Source organism: Salvelinus alpinus, chromosome 18 (assembly GCF_045679555.1).
Source record: "Salvelinus alpinus chromosome 18, SLU_Salpinus.1, whole genome shotgun sequence".
NCBI classification, from domain to species: domain Eukaryota; kingdom Metazoa; phylum Chordata; class Actinopteri; order Salmoniformes; family Salmonidae; genus Salvelinus; species Salvelinus alpinus.
In genome coordinates, this window is record NC_092103.1 from 19725458 (window position 1) to 19748710 (window position 23253).

General features: G+C 43.0%; 1 protein-coding gene across 2 annotated transcripts; it reads left to right on the forward strand.

Moving 5' to 3' along the window:
• Window positions 1-2247: 2247 nt before the first annotated feature.
• On the forward strand, window positions 2248-23253 carry LOC139543962 (glutamine synthetase-like). Of its 2 annotated transcripts, none has more exons than XM_071350565.1 (7): window positions 2248-2624; window positions 8563-8746; window positions 20215-20376; window positions 20548-20694; window positions 21820-21947; window positions 22035-22234; window positions 22339-23253. In XM_071350565.1, the coding sequence occupies exons 1-7, from the start codon at window positions 2613-2615 to the stop codon at window positions 22646-22648; spliced, it is 1143 nt and encodes a 380-aa protein (XP_071206666.1). In that variant the 5' UTR covers window positions 2248-2612; the 3' UTR covers window positions 22649-23253. The 2 variants fall into 2 exon arrangements, with proteins under 2 accessions (XP_071206666.1, XP_071206667.1); XM_071350566.1 differs by lacking the exon at window positions 2248-2624 and adding an exon at window positions 3252-3734.

Sequence of the window (23253 nt, forward strand, 5' to 3'; positions counted from 1 at the left end):
GAATTTGAAAAACATACAATATGTTACGAATTTGAAAAACATACAATATGTTACGAATTTGCAAAATGTACAATATGTTATGAATTTGCAAAAACATATGATCTGTTATGAATTCTAGCTAGATGGCTAACGTTAGCAAGGCTAAAGTTTAGGGGTTAGGGTTAAGTTTAGGAGTTAGGTTAATGGGTTATGGTTAGGGGTATGGTTAGCTAACATGCTAAGTAGTTGCAAAGTTGATGATTGAGTTGGAGGCGTGCATGGCCACGCAGTCATGGGTGAACAGGGAGTAAAGGAGGGGGCTGAGCACGCTCCCTTGTGGGGCCCCAGTGTTGAGGATCAGCGAAATGGAGATGTTGTTTCCTACCTTCACCACCTGGGGGCGGCCCGTCAGGAAGTCCAGGACCCAATTGCACAGGGTAGGGTTGAGACCCAGGGCCTCTAGCTTAATGATGAGCTTGGAGGGTACAATGGTGTTGAATGCTGAGCTATAGTCAATGAACAGCATTCTTACATAGGTATTCCTCTTGTCCAGATGGGATAGGGCAGTGTGCAGTGTTATGGCGATGGCATCGTCTGTGGACCTATTGAGGCGGCCTTCTTGGAACAGGAACAATAGTGACCATCTTGAAGCATGTGGGGACTGCAGACTGGGATAGGGAGAGATTGAATATGTCCGTAAACAAACCAGCCAGCTGGTCTGTGCATGCTCTGAGAACACGGCTAGGGATGCCGTCTGGTCCGGCAGCCTTGCGAGGGTTAACACGTTTAAATGTCTTACTCACATCGGCCACGGAGAAGGAGAACCCACAGTCCTTGGTAGAGGTGGCACTGTATTATCCTCAAAGCAGGCTAAGAAGGTGTTTAATTTGTCTGGAAGCAAGACGTCGGTGTCTGTGACATGGCTGGTTTTCTTTTTCTAGTCTGTGATTGTCTGTAGACCCTGCCACATACGTCTCTTGTCTGAGCCGTTGAATTGCGACTCCACTTTGTCTCTATACTGACATTTTGCTTGTTTGGGATTGTATGTTACAATCCTTGATGTCTCTCTGGAAAGCAACCCTTGCCCTAATTTCGTCTACCTTGTTATCTAGAGACTGGACATTAGCGATTAATATACTCTGAAGCAGTGGGTGGAGTGTGCGCCTCCGAAGTCTGACCTGAAGACCGCTCCGTCTACCTCTTCTCTGGCGGCGTTGTTTTGCGTCAGCCTCTGGAATCAGCTCAGATACCCTGGGTTCAGTCGTTCGGACAAAGGATCCGCTTCGGGAAAGTCGTATTCCTGGTCGTAGTGCTGGTAAGTTGACGCCGCTCTGATATCTAATAGTTCTTCCCGGCTGTATGTAATAACACTTACGATTTTCTGGGCAAACAATGTAAGAAATAATATATTAAAAAAACAAAATACTACAAAGTTTCCTAAGGACTAGAAGCGAGGCAGCCCTCTCTGTCGGTGCAATTTTGTCACATATACTATGTTACGTCTAGTCAATGAGACCAGGCTGGGACAACATGAGGAAATGTCTGCGGAAGTATGGAAAGGCTGAATATTACTTTATTTTCCACTGTTTGTGTATTTATGTATCTGTTAATCTAGATTTTGTTAGTCATATTTGATCATGTTATTTGTTGTTGTTTGTATTCCAAATCAGATGTTTTTCCCCTTTAGTATCTGTTTTTCAGACCACACCTCCAAAATAATGCTTAGAGTCCTTCAGATGCATCCAGGAATTTTAAGTGTCCTTTTTGTTTATACACTTCATTATTTTGCTCTGAGCACAGGTGGCAGCTGAGGGGAAAACGGCTCATAATAATGGCCGGAACAGAGCAAATGGAATGTATTTGATACCATTCCACTAATACCACTCCAGTCATTACCATGAGCCCGTTCTCCCCAATTAGATGCCACCAACCTCCTGTGTCTCAGAGAAAATGAAGAAATGTTTGTTAGGCCATGTTCACACTAATGTACAGTAAAGACCACCATGTGTGTCTACTGTGGATGTGGCTTTAATCAAATAAAACTGAAAAAACAACCACAATGAACCACACCAGGTTTGTGGGCTCATGGTAATGACTGGGGCGGAATCAGTGGAATGGCTTGCAAAACAGCATTCCTTTGTGTGAAACATTGCATTTTTTCGGCATGCTTTTCTTATAAAATAAGATGTTTGAATTCAGTTGCTTCATACTTACCTTTCAAACGATGATTCCTGCAGTTTAGGCTTACATAGTGTCTCTCCCAGTCTCATTATGCCTGGAATATTATCTGATTATACACAAGAGACACCTGATCTCTCCCTTCAGTAGTTGTTGACTCTGTCAGCATACATGTGCGTTGGGCATTGTGCCTCATCAGCATGGAAACAGACTCTGAAATACCCACCCCTACTGTCCTTTGGCCAGCCCCCAATGTCAGAACAGTAGTCAGTGTCATTAGAAAACTGCGTCCGTATTAGAAAAGCCAGCCTAGTGGAAAGTAGGTGCGTTTAATAAGGAGCCATCCTCCTCCCTACTGGCCCGTGTTGTGTAATTGTGTGCTCCTGTGCACTGAGCTGCATACAAGGCCTGGATCAACAAACAGCCGTAGTCCTCTCTCAGCAGATGGCCTGCCTATGATGGCACAGGTGGGTGCTCATGTTTATTTCTCGTGGGAGGGAAGATTTTGGCTGCCTCAGTTGTACTGGTCCAATGTCAATGTTTGTCTAAATCTGGTTGTATGTTTTATAAGGGGTTTTCATGTTCATTTAGTGATTAACAATGTATAATCTCAAGAATTGAAACTGAATTTAAGTTTTGCACATAGAATCACATTGTGAAATTTGAGTGGGTCAGTGCTTATGAATGTTTTAAGCCCTTTTTTGCACAGATTGTGACACTGGACAGTATATTTACATCACAAGCAGTGATGGCAACTTTTACTTCACTATATTCCTAAAGAAAATAATGTACTTTTTACTCTGTACATTTTCCCTGACACCCAAAAGTACTCGTTACATTGACAGGAAAATTGTTACTTAAAGATAACATCCCTGCTCATCCCTACTACCTCTGATCTGGCGGACTCACTAAACACAAATGCTTTGTTTGTAAATGATGTCTGAGTGTTGGAGTGTGCCCCTGGCTATCCGTCAATTAAAAAAACAAGAAAATTGTGCTATCTGTTTTGCTTAATATAAGACATTTGAAAAGATTTTTACTTTCGATACTTAAGTACATTTGAGCAATTCCATTTACTTTTGATACTTACGTATATTTAAAACCAAATACTTTTAGACTTTTACTCAAGTATTATTTTACTGGGTGACTTTCAATTTTACTTGAGTCATTTTCTATTAAGGTATCTTTACTCAAGTACGACAATTTAGTACTTTTTCCACCACTGATCACAAGACACTATATTTACATTACAAGGCTTACAAAATTGAATCATGGTTAAATAAACTAGTCAAAGCCTGATGTAGATTAAAGAAACCTTTTTAGAGACAAGTTTAACAACATGTCATTATTTCTAGGAAAGACACTGAGCTTCAAAGGTAAACTGGTTGATTGATAGGTCAGATGTCAGTGATGAGACTACGTCACAACAAGCTCATTTACATAACCTGTGAAAAACCCTAAACCGGTTTAACTGTCTCAGTCGACTTGGATGATCTAAGGCTGAGAGGAAAAGAGAGGAAGAGAGACCAGAGCACTGCTTCAGTATAATCAACTCTCCTTACTTCACCCATAAAACAGTAAGTACAGATGTTTCTCCATAATAACTTTGGAAGTACAGATGATGTCATAGAAAGTGAAACTCCTACGACATACTGCAGTTAGTTTCACAATGGGTGGCAAGGAATAAATTTGTCCTAAATATTTCAAAAACTAAAAGCAATTGTATTTTTGACAAATCATTCACTAAACCCAAAACCTCAACTAAATCTTGTAATAAATAATGTGGAAATTGAGCAAGTTGAGGTGACTTAACTGCTTGTGAGTAACCCTGGATTGTAAACTGTCATGGTCAAAACATGTTGATACAACAGTAGCTAAAATTGGGAGAAGGCTGTCCATAATAAAGCACTATTCTGCCTTTTTAACAACACTATCAACAAGGCAGATCCTACAGGCTCTAGTTTAGTTTTTTACTTTCGGTTTTGTACAGCTTCAAACAGCTGAATGTACAATATTTTTGGTTATAGAAAATATATTTCACAGCGGTTAAAATGGTACAATGATTCAATACACAATGACTGCTTGTTTTGCCACAAACTGAAATTAGGCAAACTATTAGAGTTTTAGCAACCAGGCAGAGCGATTTCTGCATAGTGCATGTTTAAGTCTAAATCATTTCAAATTCCTTATAATAAGCAAACCAGACAGCACCATTTGCTTGTTTTTCAAATTTACGCATAGCCAGGGGAACACTCCAACACTGAAACATCATTTACAAATGAAGCAATTTTGTTTAGTGAGACCGCCAGATCAGAGGCAGTAGGGATGACCAGGGATGTACTCTTGATAAGTGTGTCAATTGGACCATTTTCCTGTCCTGCTAAAGCCTTCAAAATGTAACAAGTACTTTTAGGTGTCAGAGAAAATGTATGGAGTGAAGTGTACATTATTTTCTTTAGGAATGTAGTGAAGTAAAAGTAAACAAACATTGCAAACAGCAAGATGGATGCTTATAAAAAACTTTGGCCATCTGTTTCAAACACACAATATCATCTTTAACGGGATAGTTTACTCAGAATACAAACATGATTTTCCAGCTACCTTGGCTATACTTGAAGGCAGTTTTGGGATATTTAATTTCCTTTCAACACTTAATAGCCATATTTTGTTACTGTTAGCATTCTCAGTAACACTTAACATGAAACTGTTCTTGTGCCTGTGTAATAAAACTGTAACTACTTTTGGAGCAACATTGTAGTAGCGTGTTACATAATACTTTGGTAATTGTATTTTAAATACATAGGAATGAGCTGAGAGTTTAACTACTGTACACAAGAGGAATAGTGACTGTAATAACTCCATAAGAACTTGATGTTCAAGAAACAGAAACAATGATGCCTGAGCAAGGAACCAAAGGGAGTGGCACATATAGGGCAGGTAATCAAGGAGGTGATGGAGACCAGGTGAGTGTCATAATGCGCTGATGCGTGTAACGATGGTGACAAGTGTGTGCCATAACGGGCAGCTTGGTGACCTAGAGCCCGGAGAGGGAGCACACGTGACAGTACCCCCTCCCCGACGCGCGGCACCAGCCGCAGGATGCCGACCAAGATGACGATCCCGGGGATCAGGAGCGGACCGGTCACCTCTGCCAAGGCGCAGGCACCTGTCGATCCAGCTGAGGCGCGGGAGCATGGCGACCTAGAGGCCGTAGAGCATACGTGACAGTACCCCCTCCCCGGTGCGTTCGGCTCCAGCCGCAGGACGCCAACAACAGGGACGATCCCAAGGATCAGGAGCGGACCAGTCGTCTCTGCTAAGGCACAGAAACCTGATGAACCGGCTGATGTGTGAGAGCCTGATGAGACCTCCCTGGTTGCCTCCATCGAGGCACGGGAACCTGTTCACCCTGCTGAGACATGGGAGCCTGTCGAGCCAGCTGAGGCATGGGAGCCAATCGATCCCGCTGAGGCAGGGGAGCCCCTCGAACCCGCCGATGCATGGGAATCCGACAAACCGGCTGAGACCTCCCAAATAGCTTCGGTTCTGACACCCGAACCCGACATCACCTCCAAAACAAAAACAAAAAACACTCCCTGATGCTTCCCTTTGGTGAGGCATCACTCTAATGTATGCGCTGGGAGTCAGGAAGCAAGTTCAGGGAGTGAATAATTTAATAATAAATAAAAACATAATACAAAACAAGAAACGTGAACAGCGCACAGACAAGAAACAGAAACAATGACGTCTGGGGAAGGAACAAAAGGAAGTGACAAACTCATAAAAAGAAACGTCCTCTCACTGTCAACTGCGTTTTTTTTTCTTCAGCAAACTTATCATGTGTAAATATTTGTATGAACATAACAAGATTCAACAACATACATAAACTGAACAAGTTCCACAGACATGTCACTAACAGAAATTGAATAATGTGTCCCTGAACAAGGGAGGGTCAAAATCAAAAAGTAACAATCAGTATCTGGTGTGGCCACCAACTGCATTAAGTACTGCAGTGCATCTCCTCCTCATGGACTGCACCAGATTTTCCAATTCTTGCTGTGAGACGTTACCCTACTCTTCCACCAAGGCATCTGCAAGTTCCCGGACATTTCTGGAGGGAATGGCCCTAGCCCTCATCCTCCGATCTGACAGGTCCCAGACGTGCTCAATGGGATTGAGATCCGGGCTCTTTGCTGGCCATGGCAGAACACTGACATACCTGACTTGCAGGAAATCACGTACAGAACGAGCAGTATGGCTGGTGGCATTGTCATGCTGAAGGGTCATGTCAGGATGAACCTGCAGGAAGGGTACCATATGAGGGAGGAGGATGTCTTCCCTGTAACGCACAGAGTTGAGATTGCCTGCAATGACAACAAGCTCAGTCCGATGATGCTGTGACACACCGCCCCAGACCATGACGGACCCTCCACCTCCAAATCGATCCCGCTCCAGAGTACAGGCCTTGGTGTAACGCTCATTCCTTCGACGATAAAGGCGAATCCGACCATCCCCCCTGGTGAGACAAAACCGCAACTCGCCAGTGAAGAGCACTTTTTGCCAGTCCTGTCTGGTCTAGCGACGGTGGGTTTGTGCCCATAGGCGACGTTGTTGCCGGTGATGTCTGTTGAGGACCTGCCTTACAACAGGCCTACAAGCCCTCAGTCCAGCCTCTCTCAGCCTATTGTGGACAGTCTAAGCACTGATGGAGGCATTGTGTGTTCCTGGTGTAACTCGGGCAGTTGTTGTTGCCATCCTGTACCTGTCCTGCAGGTGTGATGTTCAGATGTACCGATCCTGTGCAGGTGTTGTTACACATGGTCTGCCACTGCGAGGATAATCAGCTGTCCGTCCTGTCTCCCTGTAGCGCTGTCTTAGGTGGCTCACAGTACGGACATTGCAATTTATTGCCCTTGCCACATCTGCAGTCCTCATGCCTCCTTTCAGCATGCCTAAGGCACATTCATGCAGATGAGCAGGTACCCTGGGTATCTTTCTTTTGGTGTTTTTTAGAGTCAGTTAAAAGGCCTCTTTAGTGTTCTAAGTTTTCATAACTGTGACCTTAATTGCCTACTGTCTGTAAGCTGTTAGTGTCTTAATGACCGTTCCACAGGTGCATGTTCATTAATTGTTTATGGTTCATTGAATAAGCATGGGAAACAGCGTTTAAACCCTTTACAATGAAGATCTGTGAAGTTAGTTGGATTTTTACAGATTATCTTTGAAAGACAGGGTCCTGAAAAAGGGACGTTTCTTTTTTTGCTGAGTTGATATAGGGCAGGTAATCAAGGAGGTGATGGAGTCCAGGTGAGTGTCATAAAGCGCTGATGCGCGTAACGATGGTTACAGGTGTGTGCCATAACGAGCAGCCTGCTGACCTAGAGGCCGGAGACGGAGCACACGTGACAGCTATAGGCTATATTAAGATTCATATCTAAGAGCCCTCCAAACCATGTGCCTTTGATCGTATATTTAGACTAATTCAACAAACTGTTGTCGGTTTTGGTTCTTCATCAAATAGTTGGCAGCCATCAAATAAATATTTGTTTCTTTTCAAATAACTTGCATATATTCACATACCTTCAAATTTTCTTTAGTTTTCTGAGAGGCATACAAAATACTTAAAAATATTATTTGTTTTTCTGAGACCTGTATTTTAATATCAAATGAAATAGTTGCCTTTTAGTTTAAATTCTATATAAACTATATTCGACTACCTCTAGCATATAAAAAGTTGCTATTTTCAAATAAACAAAATACAACTATCTTCTGGCCAGGTCTAAATGTGTGCACATCCAGTGAAACTTACCAGGTGTCAGGTAGAGCAAATAGTTCAATGTAAGAAAAATAAAACCCACAAATACGGTTGTGTGCTCTCAAATGATTTGTTAAAGTGACTTTTGATGAAGACCCATTGACAAAACATTATTGTCCTAATAAAACATTTTCATTTTTTATGCCTTTACCTTTTGTACTGTTCTGGTATGTCTATCCATCATGGCATTCAGATTACTTCAGATTGCATTTAGGCTTTTCCTTGTTTGATTTTGCCACTGATTATCCCCCCCTTTGGCTTTAGTGGTTTGTTTGGAAATGTGACCTATAGTCTTACTGAGACTGTTGTTTAGCCACTGCTGTTTCAGACCCTGTATGGTTGAAATGTTGCTGAAAGTATCAGAAATCCATCAGGCTTTGGGTGGATCAAAGCATTTGTCAAACTAAAGGATTGGAATGAAAATACATTTTGTAAAATAGGAATGTGTTCATGAGGACAAGTGAATGGAATGGTACATGAACAGCAAAACAAATCATGATCTTGTTCAACATGATCTTGTTCAACACTATGTGTCACTATACAGCATGTGTTCTCGAGTGTCTGTTTCTCTGTTTTTTTGACCCCCTCAGACTCTACACTTAGCCATGGCATCTGTGTCAGTCAGCTCTCGTCTAAACAAGGCCATCCATCAGCACTACATGTCCCTTCCTCAGGGGGACCTGTGTCAGGTCACCTACATCTGGATCGATGGCTCCGGGGAGGGGCTGAGGAACAAGACTCGCACCCTGGACAGAGAGCCCCAGGGAATAGAGGGTAACACATTAAAGCAAATGTATTTGTCAAAATAATAACAAGAGCGATAAATACACAATGAGTATAGATAACTTGGCTATATAAACAGGGTACGTACCAAGTCAACGTGCAGGGGTACAAGGTAATTGAGTTAGATATTTGTATTCATTTATCCCTTATTTTACCAGGTAAGTTGACTGAGAAGACATTCTCATTTACAGCAACAACCTGGGGAATAGTGACAGGGGATGAATGAGCCAACACTGGGGATGATTAGATGAACGTGACAGTATGAAGGCCAGATTGGAAATTAGCCAGGACACCAGGTTTAACACCCCTACTCTTACAATAAGTGCCATGGGATCTTTAGTGACCACAGAGAGTCAGGACACCCGTTTAACGTCCCATCCAAAAGACAGCACCCCACACAGGACAATGTCCCCAATCACTACCCTGGGGATTTGGGATATTTTTTTAGACCAGAGGAAATGGGGCCTCCTACTGGCCCTCCAACACCACTTCCAGTAGCATCTGGTCTCCCATCCAGGACCAACCCTGCTTAGCTTTAGAAGAAATCCAGCAGTGGGATGCAGGGTGGTATGCTGCTGGCAATGTATATATAGGTAGGGATAAAGTTAATAGGCAACAGGATAGATAATAAACAGTAGCAACACCGTACAGTATGTGACTAGTCAAAAGATTGTAAAAAGCATCAATGCAGATAGTCCGGGTAGCTATTGACCATTTTTAAGGCCTTCCTCTGACATAGCCTGGTATATACAGTACATGGCCAAAAGTAAATGGACACCTGCTCATCGCACATCTCAATCCAAAATCATTGGCAATAATATGGAGTTGGTTCCCCTTTTACTGCTATAACAGCCTCCACTCTTCTGGGAAGGTTTTCCACTATATGTTGGAACATTGCTGCAGGGACTTGCTTCCATTCAGCCATGAGAGCATTAGTTAGGTCAGGCACTGATGTTGGGCAAGTAGGCCAAGCTCACAGTCGGCATTCCAATTCATCCCAAAGGTGTTCGGGTCAAGGCTCTGTACAGGCCAGTCAAGTTCTTCCACACCAATCTCAACAAACTATTTCTGTATGGACCTCTGTGCACGGGGGCATTGTCATGCTGAAACAGGAAAGGACCTTCCCCAAACTGTTTCCACAAAGTTGGAAGCACAAAATCATCTAGAATATCATTGTATGCTGTAGCATTAAGATTTCCCTTTACTGCAACTAGCCCGAACCATGAAAAACAGCCCCAGACCATTATTCCTCCTCCACCAAACTTTACAGTTGGCAGTATGCATTCAGGCAGGTAGTGTTCTCCTGCAGCCGCCAAACCCAGATTTGTCCGTTGTCCGATTCATCACTCCAGAGAATGGGTTTCCACTGCTCCAGAGTCCAATTACGCATGGTGATCTTAGGCTTCTGTGCGTCTGCTCGGCCATGGAAACCCATTTCATGAAGCTCCCAACGAACAGTTCTTCTGCTGACGTTGCTTCCAAAGACAGTTTGGAACTCGGTAGTGAGTGTTGGAAACGAGGACAGGCAATTTTTACGTGTTACGTGCTTCAGCACTCAGCGGTCCCGTTCTGTGAGCTTGTGTGACCTACCACTTCACGGTTGAGCCGTTGTTGCTCCTAGACGTTTCCACTTCACAATAACAGCACTTACAGTTGACCGGGGAAGCTCTAGCAGGGCAGAAATTTGACAAACTGACTTCTTGGAAAGATGGCATCCTATAAAGGAGCACCATTGAAAGTCAATGAGCTCTTCAGTAAGGTCATTCTACTGCCAATGTTTGTCTTTGTAGATTGCATGGCTGTGTGCTCAATTGTATACACCTGTCGGCAAAGGGTGTGGCTGAAATAGCCAAATCCACTAATTTGAAGGCGTGTCCACATACTTTTGTATATATAGTATAGGTCCTGGATGGCAGGGAGCTCGGCCCCTGTGATGTATTGGGCCTTACACACTACACGCTGTAGCACCTTGAGGTCGGATGCCAAGCAATTGCTATACCAAGCGGTGATGCAGCCATTCAAGATGCACTCAATGATGCAGCTTAGAACCTTTTGAGGATCTGAGGGCCCATGCCAAATCTTTTCAGCCTCTTGAGGGGGAAGAGGCTTTGTTGTGCGTTCTTCACAACTGTGTTGGTGTGTATGGACAATCATAATTCCTTAGTGATGTGGACACCGAGGAACTTGAAGCTCACGACCCCCTCCACTACAGCCCTGTCGATGTGGATGGGGGGCATACTCGGCCCTTTGTTGCTTGTAGTCCACGATCAGTTCCTTTGTCTTCATCATGTTGAAGGAGAGTTGGTGTCCTGGCACCACAATGCCAGTTCACTGACCTCCTCCCTATAGGCTGTCTCCTCATCGTCGGTGATTAGGCCTACCACTGTCGTGTCATCAGCAAACTTGATGGTGTTGCAGTCATGGGGGAACAGGGAGTACAGGAGGGGACTAAGCACGCACCCCTGAGGGGCCCCCGTGTTGAGTGTCAGCGTGGTGGCTGTGTTGTTGCCCCTCACCACTTGGGGTGGCCCATCAGGAAGTCCAAAATCCAGTTGCAGAGGGAGGTGTACAGTCCCAGGGTCCTGAGCCTAGTGATGAGCTTGGAGATCACAATGGTGTTGAACACTGAGCTATAGTCATTGAACATCATTGTCACATAGGTGTTCCTCTTGTCCAGGTGGGAGAGGGCAGTGTGGAGTGCAATAGAGATTGCTGCATTCGTGGCTCTGTTGGGATGGTATGCAAATTGGAGTGGGTCCAGGGTTTCTGGGATGATGCTGTTGATGTGAGCCATAGCCAGCCTTTCAAAGCATTTCATGGCTACAGATGTGAGTGATACAGGCAATAGTCATTTAGACAGGTTACCTTATCGTTCTTGGGCATAGGGACTATGGTGGTCTTCTTGAAACATGTAGGTATTGCAGACTGGGTCAGGGAGAGGTTGAAAATGTCAGTGAAGACACTTGCCAGCTGGTCAGCGCATGCTCTGAGTACGTGTCCTGGTAATCCGTCTGGCCCTGCGTCCTTGTGAATGTTAACCTGTTTAAAGGTCTCAAACCTCATTCACATTACAAATAAGCATGTTGCGACAGATATCATGCATTTCAATGGGGATGACCACAATGGAGTGAAAAAGCAACTCCCCTTCTTGCGGTTGAAGGCTGCATACTTTGACATTCTTCAAACTTTGCGTCGTCTTCAGTTCAGCCAGAGTCCGTCAAAGAACAGGAAGTTACCAAACAGAAGTAGATGAAAATATTCGGTTTACAGTGATGGCTTTATGGGATAGCTAGCAACTTGTAAACAATTACCCATTCCTCCTGTCTGTTAAGCCAATTATATTATATGAATGTTGCCTACCATTTAAGTTTATTGTGATGGTAATGACATTTGTTTTTTTATGATAATTATTAGGTAGAGGTCGCTAGCTACAATGGTATCTTCAACCTAGCATAGCTTTCAGCTTTCAGCTAGCTATATACATGCTATAAAGTTAGAGAAACAATTTGAGGAAAAAGTTGCTTAACAAAACATGTTTTATTAGCACCTGAGACAATATATTTCTTATCCTGTCTTGAATGAAAAGGTCATATTTTGCAATCTCCGAAAATAAATGTGATCTCTGATGAGAGACAGGTTCTTCTCCATCTTGCAATACAAACACTACACTTGTCCATTCAGTAGTGGGACAAGACTCCGTGAAGATGGCTTATGGCGTAACAAAATATGTCACAATGTAAACTGGGGCATTACTCACATCGGTTACGGAGAGCGAGATTACACAGTCGTGCTCTCATGCATGGTTCAGAGTTGCTTGCCTCAAAGCTTCAAGATTAATGTCCAGCTCTAGCCTTTAGCTCAGTGCAGATATCGATGGCTTCTGGTTGGGATATGTACGGTGCCTTGCAAAAGTATTCATCTCCCTTGGCGTTTTTCCTATTTTGTTGCATTACAACCTGTTATTTAAATAGATTTTTATTTAGATTTCATGTAATGAACATACAGAAAATCGTCTAAATTGGTGAAGTGAAATTAAAATGTTTACTTTTTTCCCCAAAAAATTACAAAAAAAAGGAAAATGGAAAAGCGGTGCGTGCATATGTATTCACCCCCTTTGCTATGAAGCCCCTAAATAAGATATGGTGCAACCAATTACCTTCAGAAGTCACATAATTAGTTAAATAAAGTCCACCTGTGTGCAATCTGTGTCACATGATCTGTCACATGATCTCAGTATGTGTATATGTGTTCTGAATGGCCCCAGAGTCTGCAGCACCACTAAGCAAGGGGCACCACCAAGCAAGCGGCACCATGAAGACCAAGGAGCTCTCCAAACAGGTCAGGGACAAAGTTGTGTAGAAGTACAGATCATGGTTGGGTTATAAAAAAAGATCAGAAACTTTGAACATCCTACGGAGAACCATTAAATCCATTATTAAAAAAGGGAAAGAACATGGCACTACAACAAACTTGCCAAGAGAAGGCCGCCCACCAAAACTCATGGACCAGGCAAGGAGGGCAATAATCAGAGAGGCAACAAAGAGACCAAAGATAACCCTGAAGGAGCTGCAAAGCTCCACAGCGGAGATTGGAGTATCTGTTCATAGGACCACTTTAAGCCGTACACTCCACAGAGCTGGGCTTTCCAGAAGAGTGTCCAGAAAAAAGTCATTGCTAAAAGAAAAATATAAGCAAACACGTTTGGTGTTTGCCAAAAGGCATGTGGGAGACTCCCCAAACATATGGAAGAAGGTACTCTGGTCAGATGAGACTAAAATTGAACTTTTCGGCCATCAAGGAAAACGCTATGTCTGGAGAAAAACCAACACCTCTCATCACCGCGAGAACACCATCCCCACAGTGAAGCATGGTGGTGGCAGCATCATGCTGTGGTGATGTTTTTCATCGGCAGGGACTGGGAAACTGGTCAGAATTGAAGGAATGATGGATGGCGCTAAAGGGAAATTCTTGATGGAAACCTGTTTCAATCTTACAGAGATTTGGGACTGGGATGGAGGTTCACCTTCCAGCAGGACAATTACCTTAAATAAGCATACTGCTAAAGCAACACTCGAGTGGTTTAAGGAGAAACATTTAAATGTTTTGGAATAGCCTAGTCAAAACCCAGAACTCAATCCAATTGAGAATTTGTGGTATGATTTAAAGATTGCTGTACACCAGTGGAACCCATCCAACTTGAAGGAGCTGGAGCAGTTTTGCCTTGAAGAATGGGCAAAAATCCCAGTGGCTAGATGTGCAAAGCTTATAGAGACATACCCCAAGAGGCTTGCAGCTATAATTGCTGAAAAAGGTGGCTCTACAAAGTATTGACTTTGGGGGGGTGAATAGTTATGCATGCTCAAGTTCAGTTTTTTTGTCTTATTTCTTGCTTGTTTCACAATTTAAAAAAATGCATCTTCAAGGTGGTAGGCATGTTGTGTAAATCAAATGAAACAAACCCCCAAAAAATCTATTTTATTCAATTTTGTAAGGCAACAAAATAGGAAAAATGCCAAGGTGGTGAATACTTTCGCATGCCACTATGTAAAGTTCTGTGATATGGGCCAAGTGTTTTGGGCTTCACTGTGGTCTGGTCTATTCTATCAACGGGACCTGAAGAACTGTAATATCCTATGTTTCTCGAAGTCATGGCTGACAAGAAAATGGATAATATACATCTAGCTGGTTTTTCTATGCATCGTCAAGACCGAACGGCAGCTGCGGGTAAGGTTAAAGGGGGGTTGTGTGTCTCTTTGTTAACAGCTAATCCGCAATCTCTAATGTGAAGGAAGTCTTGAGGTTTTGCTCGCCTGAGTTAGAATACCTCATGATAAGCTGCAGACAATACTATTTACCAAGAGTTTATCTATATTTTTCATAGCTGTCTATTAACCACTACAAACCAATACTGGCACTAAGAGCGCACTCAACAAGCTGTATCGGGCCATAAGCAAACTAGAAATGCACATCCAGAGGCAGCACTGCCAGTGATTTTAATGCAGAGAAACTGACAACAAAGAACCATTACTCATTTTAAGCCCAAAGGTAAATTATGTCCTATGGTTAACAACTCCTCGATTAATACCTATTGTAGGTTAGTCGAACAAGAAGCCATATCCGTATATTCGAGAAAAACAAACCATATTCAGAAGAACCTCACTAGGACAGAAGAACAGGCACTCAATTAACTAATGAAAGACTCATCTTTGCTGCTGCTACTCTCTGTTTATCATATATGCATAGTCACTTTAACTATACATTCATGTACATACTACCTCAATTGGGCCGACCAACCAGTGCTCCCACACATTGGCTAACCGGGCTATCTGCATTGTGTCCCGCAACCCGCCAACCCCTCTTTTCGCTACTGCTACTCTCTGTTTATCATATATGCATAGTCACTTTAACCATATCTACATGTACATACTACCTCAATCACCCTGACTAACCGGTGTCTGTATGTAGCCTCGCTACTGTATATAGCCTGTCTTTTGACTGTTGTTTTATTTCTTTACTTACCTATTGTTCACCTAATACCCTTTTTGCACTATTGGTTAGAGCCTGTAAGTAAGCATTTCACTGTAAAGTCTACACCTGTTGTATTCTGGCACGTGACAAATAAACTTTGATTTGATCTTTGGTTATCAAACCTGCAGACAAGGGGGGTGCTGTGGTCGTTTTAGACTATGAAAAATACAAAGAAGCGATTCAGAGATTCAATTTAGTAATTAACGTTCCTATTAGAAAACTGATCCCACACTGGTGTTCCAAAGGGATATTAACTCAAATCTGGAGCATGCCACATTAAACAACCTTATATCACAGCCTGAATATGACTACCTTTGCTGCAAAGGTGCCATTCATGCCTGTACATTTTGCCTGATTTACATAAATCACAACAAGGCAATTATCCAAGCAGCCCAGTGGTCGCAGGAATAGTGCAAACATTGCCATCATATGTGAATTACGCTATAGACTTTACAAACAAGATCTCACCAATAACAGGATTAACAGAAGACTGTATTTAGCTCACATTAGATGTCTAGTCTGTACACCAGCATTCCCCACACGTGGGGATGGCAGCCCTAGCTCACTACAGCTGCCCTGCGCGCCGGGTAGGCAAACTGTTGCCATTTCATGTGTCTGAAGGTACAAACTCTTGCTTCCCGGTGGGCCTGGAGAGGAAATCAAGTGCACTACGCCACCGCTGGCCAATCAGATTGCTCAGATGACCGAGTCTGCAGTAACGTAGCAGGCATAAAATAAATCTACGGCAAAATTGATACTGTGAGATTTCAAAACTTTTAAAACAATGACTAAAGGGAGACTGTCAACGAGTACAGCAAAGAGCTGCTGTTTTTATGAGTGGGTTCATGTTTAAGTTCTTACTCAGCACTGTCAACACTTTGTATTCAACAGTTTTATTATCCATAAAATGCGCGTTCTTTCTATTCCACTCAGCACTACAACAAGCAGTGCAGCAGTAATGAATGAGTAGGAAAGTGTATCTATAGGCGTGCGTTGTTATTATTACCGGCTTGGGTATTTTTTTATATCAAGTTATATTTAACTTTCTCTGTTCATAGAAGTAACAACATGAATTTGTGCACGAGGCAGAAATAATGCGGTGAGACTCGAGTTTCGCCATTAGCTGGAAGACGGTGTCCCTTTCTGGTCAGTGGAGGAAAGGGAGAGCGGAGGGATGTTGAGAGACGGACCCTCAGTCTGCTCTCTCCCTCCGCTGAGACTGACGATCAGATGCAGGCACCATCAGCCAAGTAAAATAAAAAGCACATTATTTAAACGTATGCTCACTCAGCTGTGCCTCACAAGTAATACAACAATGGATCTATTACCGGTGTGATCATATAGCCTACCTCAAAATGTCCCGAACAACAACGCATTGGCAGGTAAATTCAAGCAAAGCCAGTATGCGTGATAATGTATTGGGCCTATAGCTTACTGCAAAAACATCATTGCTACAGTACTGTTTTTAATTGGTTAATGTTCCATAGGCTTACATTTTTAAAATCATGTTAATAAAAAATCAGAGCGGTAGATCTCGGCATACATTTTGACTCAGAAAAGGTTGGTGACCACCGCTCCAGAGCTAATGAACAGTCAGTAATGTTCACCACCACATATACTTTGAGCTCCCGCAAAGTGGGCGATGCTGTCAAGAAACACTGGCATGTTTAATCCTCGGAACCAGTTTTGTCAGCTGAATTTAAGAACTCACCACTTATTGTATCTAGGAGAGGTCGAAATTTACGCGACAAGTTGGTCTATGCCAACTGCCAGCCACAAAAGAAAATGAGCCAGGCTCTTTTACGCCCTCTTCTGAATGGTAGCTATAAATGCAGAGGCAGCGCACAGTGCAACAATATGATGATGTGTGAATATTTCTGCCACCCACATGCAGGAAAACGGTTCCAAATAAATGACATTATTACGTGCTCCTCCACCCATGTTATCTACATGATTAAATGTCCATGTGGGTTGTGTTAAATAGGAACAACCTGTCGTTCTCACAGAGAATTAGTGAACATAAAAGTTAAATCAGGAGAAACGACAGGGATTATCCTGTTGCAGTACATTTTAATGACCAAAAACATGACATTTCTACATTTAGATTTTGTGGCATAGAGAAAGTCAAGATATCAGACAGAGGGGTTATAAATAATACTCTGAGCAATACACCCTCCAGACATTATTCCCAAAATGTCTTAATGATGAAATTTCCATGAATGTTATGTCATAAATGTGAACATGAACTAATGCCTTGTAGTTAAAACCACTTCAGCCTACTCAGACGTTTTTACTTGATAGGTACTTGATAGGTCGATTGCCTCATTTTGGTTTTACAGACATGTTTAATACGTTTTATGTACATACTTTATTAGAATATTTCTGAAATGCACATTGTTATATTTGGTAACACATTCGATGCACTGAACACTCACAAAAGCTCTGACGAAGGCCTTCAGGCCTATGAGTAAAGCTTAATAAAGAACAGTGATACTAGCAAGAGCAGTGCAGGTTTCTGTTATTCAATGTTATTCAATTGTTACCATGCACCTTCAACAAAGTTAGCTCAGATGTGCAAGTGCCTTTTGAATTTTGAATGCAGGGAAACTGAAATACAAAACACATACAAGCACTCCCTTGCCCTTCATTTGGCAAATCTGACCATATGTAACGGGTGTCTAGATCTTCCTCCTCCTCGGACGAGGAGAGGAGAGAAGGATCGGAGGACCAAAATGCAGCGGGTTGTGAATACATAATGATTTATATACAGACGAAGACGAAACACGAAGAACACTTGAAATTATTACAAAATAACAAAACGAAAACGTAGACAGACCTGAACTCTGAGAACTTACATGTAACACGAAGAACGCACGAACAGGTACAGACTACAACAAACGAACGAACAAACAAACAAACCGAAACAGTCCCGTGTGGTGCATAGACACAGACACGGAAGACAATCACCCACAAACAAACAGTGTGAACAGCCAACCTATATATGGTTCTCAATCAGAGGAAAACGTCAAACACCTGTCTCTGATTGAGAACCATATAAGGCTAATTACAAGTGACCTAAACATAGAAACACAAAACATAGAATGCCCACCCCAACTCACGCCCTGACCAACTAAACACATACAAAAATAACATAAAACAGGTCAGGAACGTGACACCATAACTCTATCCTCCTGATTCCTTCTTACAAGGATCGACAACGTCCCCCCCACAGTGACCATATGTACAGTGGCTTGCGAAAGTATTCACCTCCTTGGCATTTTTCCTATTTTGTTGCCTTACAACCTGGAATTAAAATAGATGTTTGGGGGGTTTGAATCATTTGATTTACACAACATGCCTACCACTTTGAAAATGCAAAATATTTTTTATTGTGAAACAAGCAAGAAATAAGACAAAAAAACAGTAAACTTGAGCGTGCATAACTATTCACCCCCCCCCCCCAAAGTCAATACTTTGTAGAGCCACCTTTTGCTGCAATTACAGTTGCAAGTCTCTTGGGGTATTGGGACTTTTGCCCATTCTTCAAGGCAAAACTGCTCCAGCTCCTTCAAGTTGGATGGGTTCCACTGGTGTACAGCAATCGTTAAGTCATACCACAGATTCTCAATTGGATTGAGTTCTGGGCTTTGACTAGGCCATTCCAAGACATTTAAATGTTTCCCCTTAAACCACTCAAGTGTTGCTTTAGCAGAATGCTTAGGGTAATTTTCCTACTGGAAGGTGAACCTCTGTCCTAGTCTCAAATCTCTGTAAGACTGAAACAGGTTTCCCTCAAGAATATCCCTGTATTTAGCCCCATCCATCATTCCTTCAATTCTGACCAGTTTCCCAGTCCTTTAAGATTGAAAAACATCCCCACAGCATGATGCTGCCACCACCATGCTTCACTGTGGGGAGGGTGTTCTCGGGGTGATGAGAGGTGTTGGGTTTGTACCAGACATAGCGTTTTCCTTGATGGCCGAAAAGCTCAATTTTAGTCTCATCTGACCAGAGTACCTTCTTCCATATGTTTGTGGAGTCTCCCACATGCCTTTTGGCGAACACCAAACGTGTTTGCTTATTTATTTATTTTAGCAATGGTTTTTTTTCTGGACACTCTTCCATAAAGCCCAGCTCTGTGGAGTGTACGGCTTAAAGTGGTCCTATGGACAGCTACTCCAATCTCCGCTGTGGAGCTTTGCAGCTCCTCCAGGGTTATCTTTGGTCTCTTTGTTGCTAATCTGATTAATGCCCTCCTTGCCTGGTCTGTTAAGTTTTGGTGGGCGTCCCTCTCTTGGCAAGTTTGTTGTGGTGCCATGGTCTTTCCATTTTTTAATAATGGATTTAATGGTGCTCCGTAGGATGTTCAAAGTTTCTGATCTTTTTTTATAACCCTACCCTGATCTGTACTTCTCCACAACTTTGTCCCTGACCTGTTTGGAGAGCTCCTTGGTCTTCATGATGCCGTTTGATTGGTGGTGCCTCTTGCTTAGTGGTGTTGCAGATTCTGGGGCCTTTCAGAACAGGTGTATATATACTGAGATCATGTGACAGATCATGTGACAATTAGATTGCACCCAGGTGGACTTTATTTAACTAATTATGTGACTTCTGAAGGTAATTGGTTGCACCAGATCCTATTTAGGGGCTTCATAGCAAAGGGGGTGAATACATATGCATGCACCCCTTTTCCTTTTTTTCACCCCAATTTTTTGGGGAATTTTTTTTTTTTTTTCATTTCACTTCACCAATTTGGACGATTTTCTGTATGTCCATTACCTGAAATCCAAATAAAAATCCATTTAAATTACAGGTTGTAATGCAACAAAATAAGAAAAACGCCAAGGGGGATGAATACTTTTGTAAGGCACTGTATCTCTAGGACAGTGCATTATATTCCATGATGTTAATGTTGGTATTGCTATTGACAGATATTCCAGAGTGGAACTTTGATGGCTCCAGCACCTACCAGGCCGAGGGATCCAACAGTGACATGTACCTGATCCCAGTGGCAATGTTTAGGGACCCTTTCACACTGGAATCCAACAAACTGGTTTTGTGTGAGGTCCTCAAGTACAACCGCTTGCCTGCAGGTAATTGTAAACATAGCAAGACATACCTTTCTTACTTCAGTTGACAGACACAGAGACCAACTGGTTTTGGTCTATGATCGAAGCTGCTGTCCATCTAATTGACTGCTTTGACTGTCATATTCCCATCAGTCAAACTAACCCTGCAATATACACCTTCTCCCTCCTGCACAGAGAGTAACCTGCGGTCAGGTTGTAAGAAAGTGATGGAAGAAGTGAAGCACTATATCCCCTGGTTTGGAATGGAGCAGGAGTATACTCTCCTGGGGATGGATGGTCGCCCCTATGGCTGGCCCCAAAATGGATTCCCAGGACCCCAAGGTGACTGACCCTACTATATTTTACCATGTGTCCTTTCGTAATATAAATGGTCTTAAGCACTTGGAAAAGCACTACATACAGTGGGGAGAATAAGTATTTGATACACTGACGATTTTGCAGGTTTTCCTACTTACAAAGCATGTAGAGGTCTGTAATTTTTATCATAGGTACACTTCAACTGTGAGAGACGGAATCTAAAACAAAATTCCAGAAAATCACATTGTATGATTTTTAAGTAATTAATTTGCATTTTATTGCATGACATAAGTATTTGATCACCTACCAACCAGTAAGAATTCCGGCTCTCACAGACCTGTTAGTTTTTCTTTAAGAAGCCCTCCTGTTCTCCACTCATTACCTGTATTAACTGCACCTGTTTGAACTCGTTACATGTATAAAAGACACCTGTCCACACACTCAATCAAACAGACTCCAACCTCTCCACAATGGCCAAGACCAGAGAGCTGTGTAAGGGCATCAGGGATAAAATTGTAGACCTGCACAAGACTGGGATGGGCTACAGGACAATAGGCAAGCAGCTTGGTGAGAAGGCAACAACTGTTGGCGCAATTATTAGAAAATGGAAGAAGTTCAAGATGACGGTCAATCACCCTCGGTCTGGGGCTCCATGCAAGATCTCACCTCGTGGGGCATCAATGATCATGAGGAAGGTGAGGGATCAGCCCAGAACTACACGGCAGGACCTGGTCAATGACCTGAAGAGAGCTGGGACCACAGTCTCAAAGAAAACCATTAGTAACACACTACGCCGTCATGGATTAAAATCCTGCAGTGCACGCAAGGTCCCCCTGCTCAAGCCAGCGCATGTCCAGGCCCGTCTGAAGTTTGCCAATGACCATCTGGATGATACAGAGGAGGAATGGGAGAAAGTCATGTGGTCTGATGAGACAAAAATAGAGCTTTTTGGTCTAAACTCCACTCGCCGTGTTTGGAGGAAGAAGAAGGATGAGTACAACCCCTATCAAATACTTGTTCTCCCCACTGTATATGAAATATATCTCTATATTTATAAAAGTCATACTATATAAGTTCTAATGTTATCAAATAGGCCTTTTGATTTTGATCTCATCTAACTCTCTCTCTTTCTATTTCTCTCTCTCTCAGGTCCATACTACTGTGGGGTTGGTGCAGACAACGCCTATGGAAGGGACATTATGGAGTGTCACTACAAGGCATGTCTCTATTCTGGGGTCAAAATCTGTGGCACCAATGCTGAGGTCATGCCATCTCAGGTAAACATTTACCTTTTGCTTCAGGAAGGTTCTACAGATTGCTATATAATATTTCCTAACTCTCCTTCTTTTATCTCCCTCTCTCAGTTTGAGTTCCAGGTGGGTCTGTGTGCGGGGATAGAGATGGGAGACCACCTGTGGATGGCACGTTTCTTGCTGCACCGTGTGTGTGAGGACTTTGGAGTTGTAGCCACTCTGGACCCCAAACCAATGAAGGGGAACTGGAACGGGGCGGGCTGCCATACCAACGTTAGCACCAAGGAGATGAGGGAAGAAGGGGGGCTGCAGTGAGTATGCAATAATGTTATTACAGTCACTGTAAGTAAGGTTCTGTAAGGCTGTGTAACTACAAAATTTAGTCCAACACCTAAACTCTCCCCTCTTCTAACAGACATATTGAGCAGGCCATTGAGAAGCTGAGCAAGCGACATGCCCAGCACATATGTGTGTACGACCCTCACGGAGGCCAGGACAACATCAGACGCCTCACAGGCTTACATGAAACCTCCAGCATCCATGACTTCTGTTTTGGTGTGGCCAACCGCGGGGCCAGCATCCGGATCCCACGCCAGGTGGCCCAGGAGGGGAAGGGATACTTTGAAGACCGCCGGCCCTCCGCAAACTGTGACCCTTATGCCGTGACGGGCGCCATCGCAAGAACCTGCCTGCTCGGGATGGAGGAGGAAGAGGAGAGTACATGAGAATAGTCTGCAGTGACCAGACTCATAGACACATATAATCCTGTAGCTGGTGGTTGGTGGAAACCGTCCCTTTGATTTTCCATGATTGTGCGATAGAACTATATTGTAACCAAATAAATCTATACTTAAGACTACTGGTTGTGGGCCTCCCGAGTGGCGCAGCGGACTAAGGCTCTGCATCGCAGTGCTAGAGGCATCACTACAGATCCGGGTTCGATCCCAGGCTGTATCACAACTGGCCGTGATCAGGAGTCCCATAGGGCGGCGCACAATTGCCCCAGCGTCGTTAGGCTGGGGGGGCTTTACTTGGCACATTGCTTTATAATGAATACTACTCGTTGGCTGCTTTAAAGATTCATTACTTGAATGTATGTTGAATGTTTATGAAGGTTAATTATATTTTTCAGTCTTGGTAATTGCAGCTGGTCCAATTGGCATATTATTCAGTTTGTTTATTGTTTGAGATTGAATAAAATGATGCTGAATTGAACACGAGGCGCATGTTCTTTAAAATCACTACTAGGTGGAATCATGATGCAAGTTTTAATTGTCACCCCTCATACTGGACATGAATGACAATAAAATGAGTATTTCGAACAAACTAA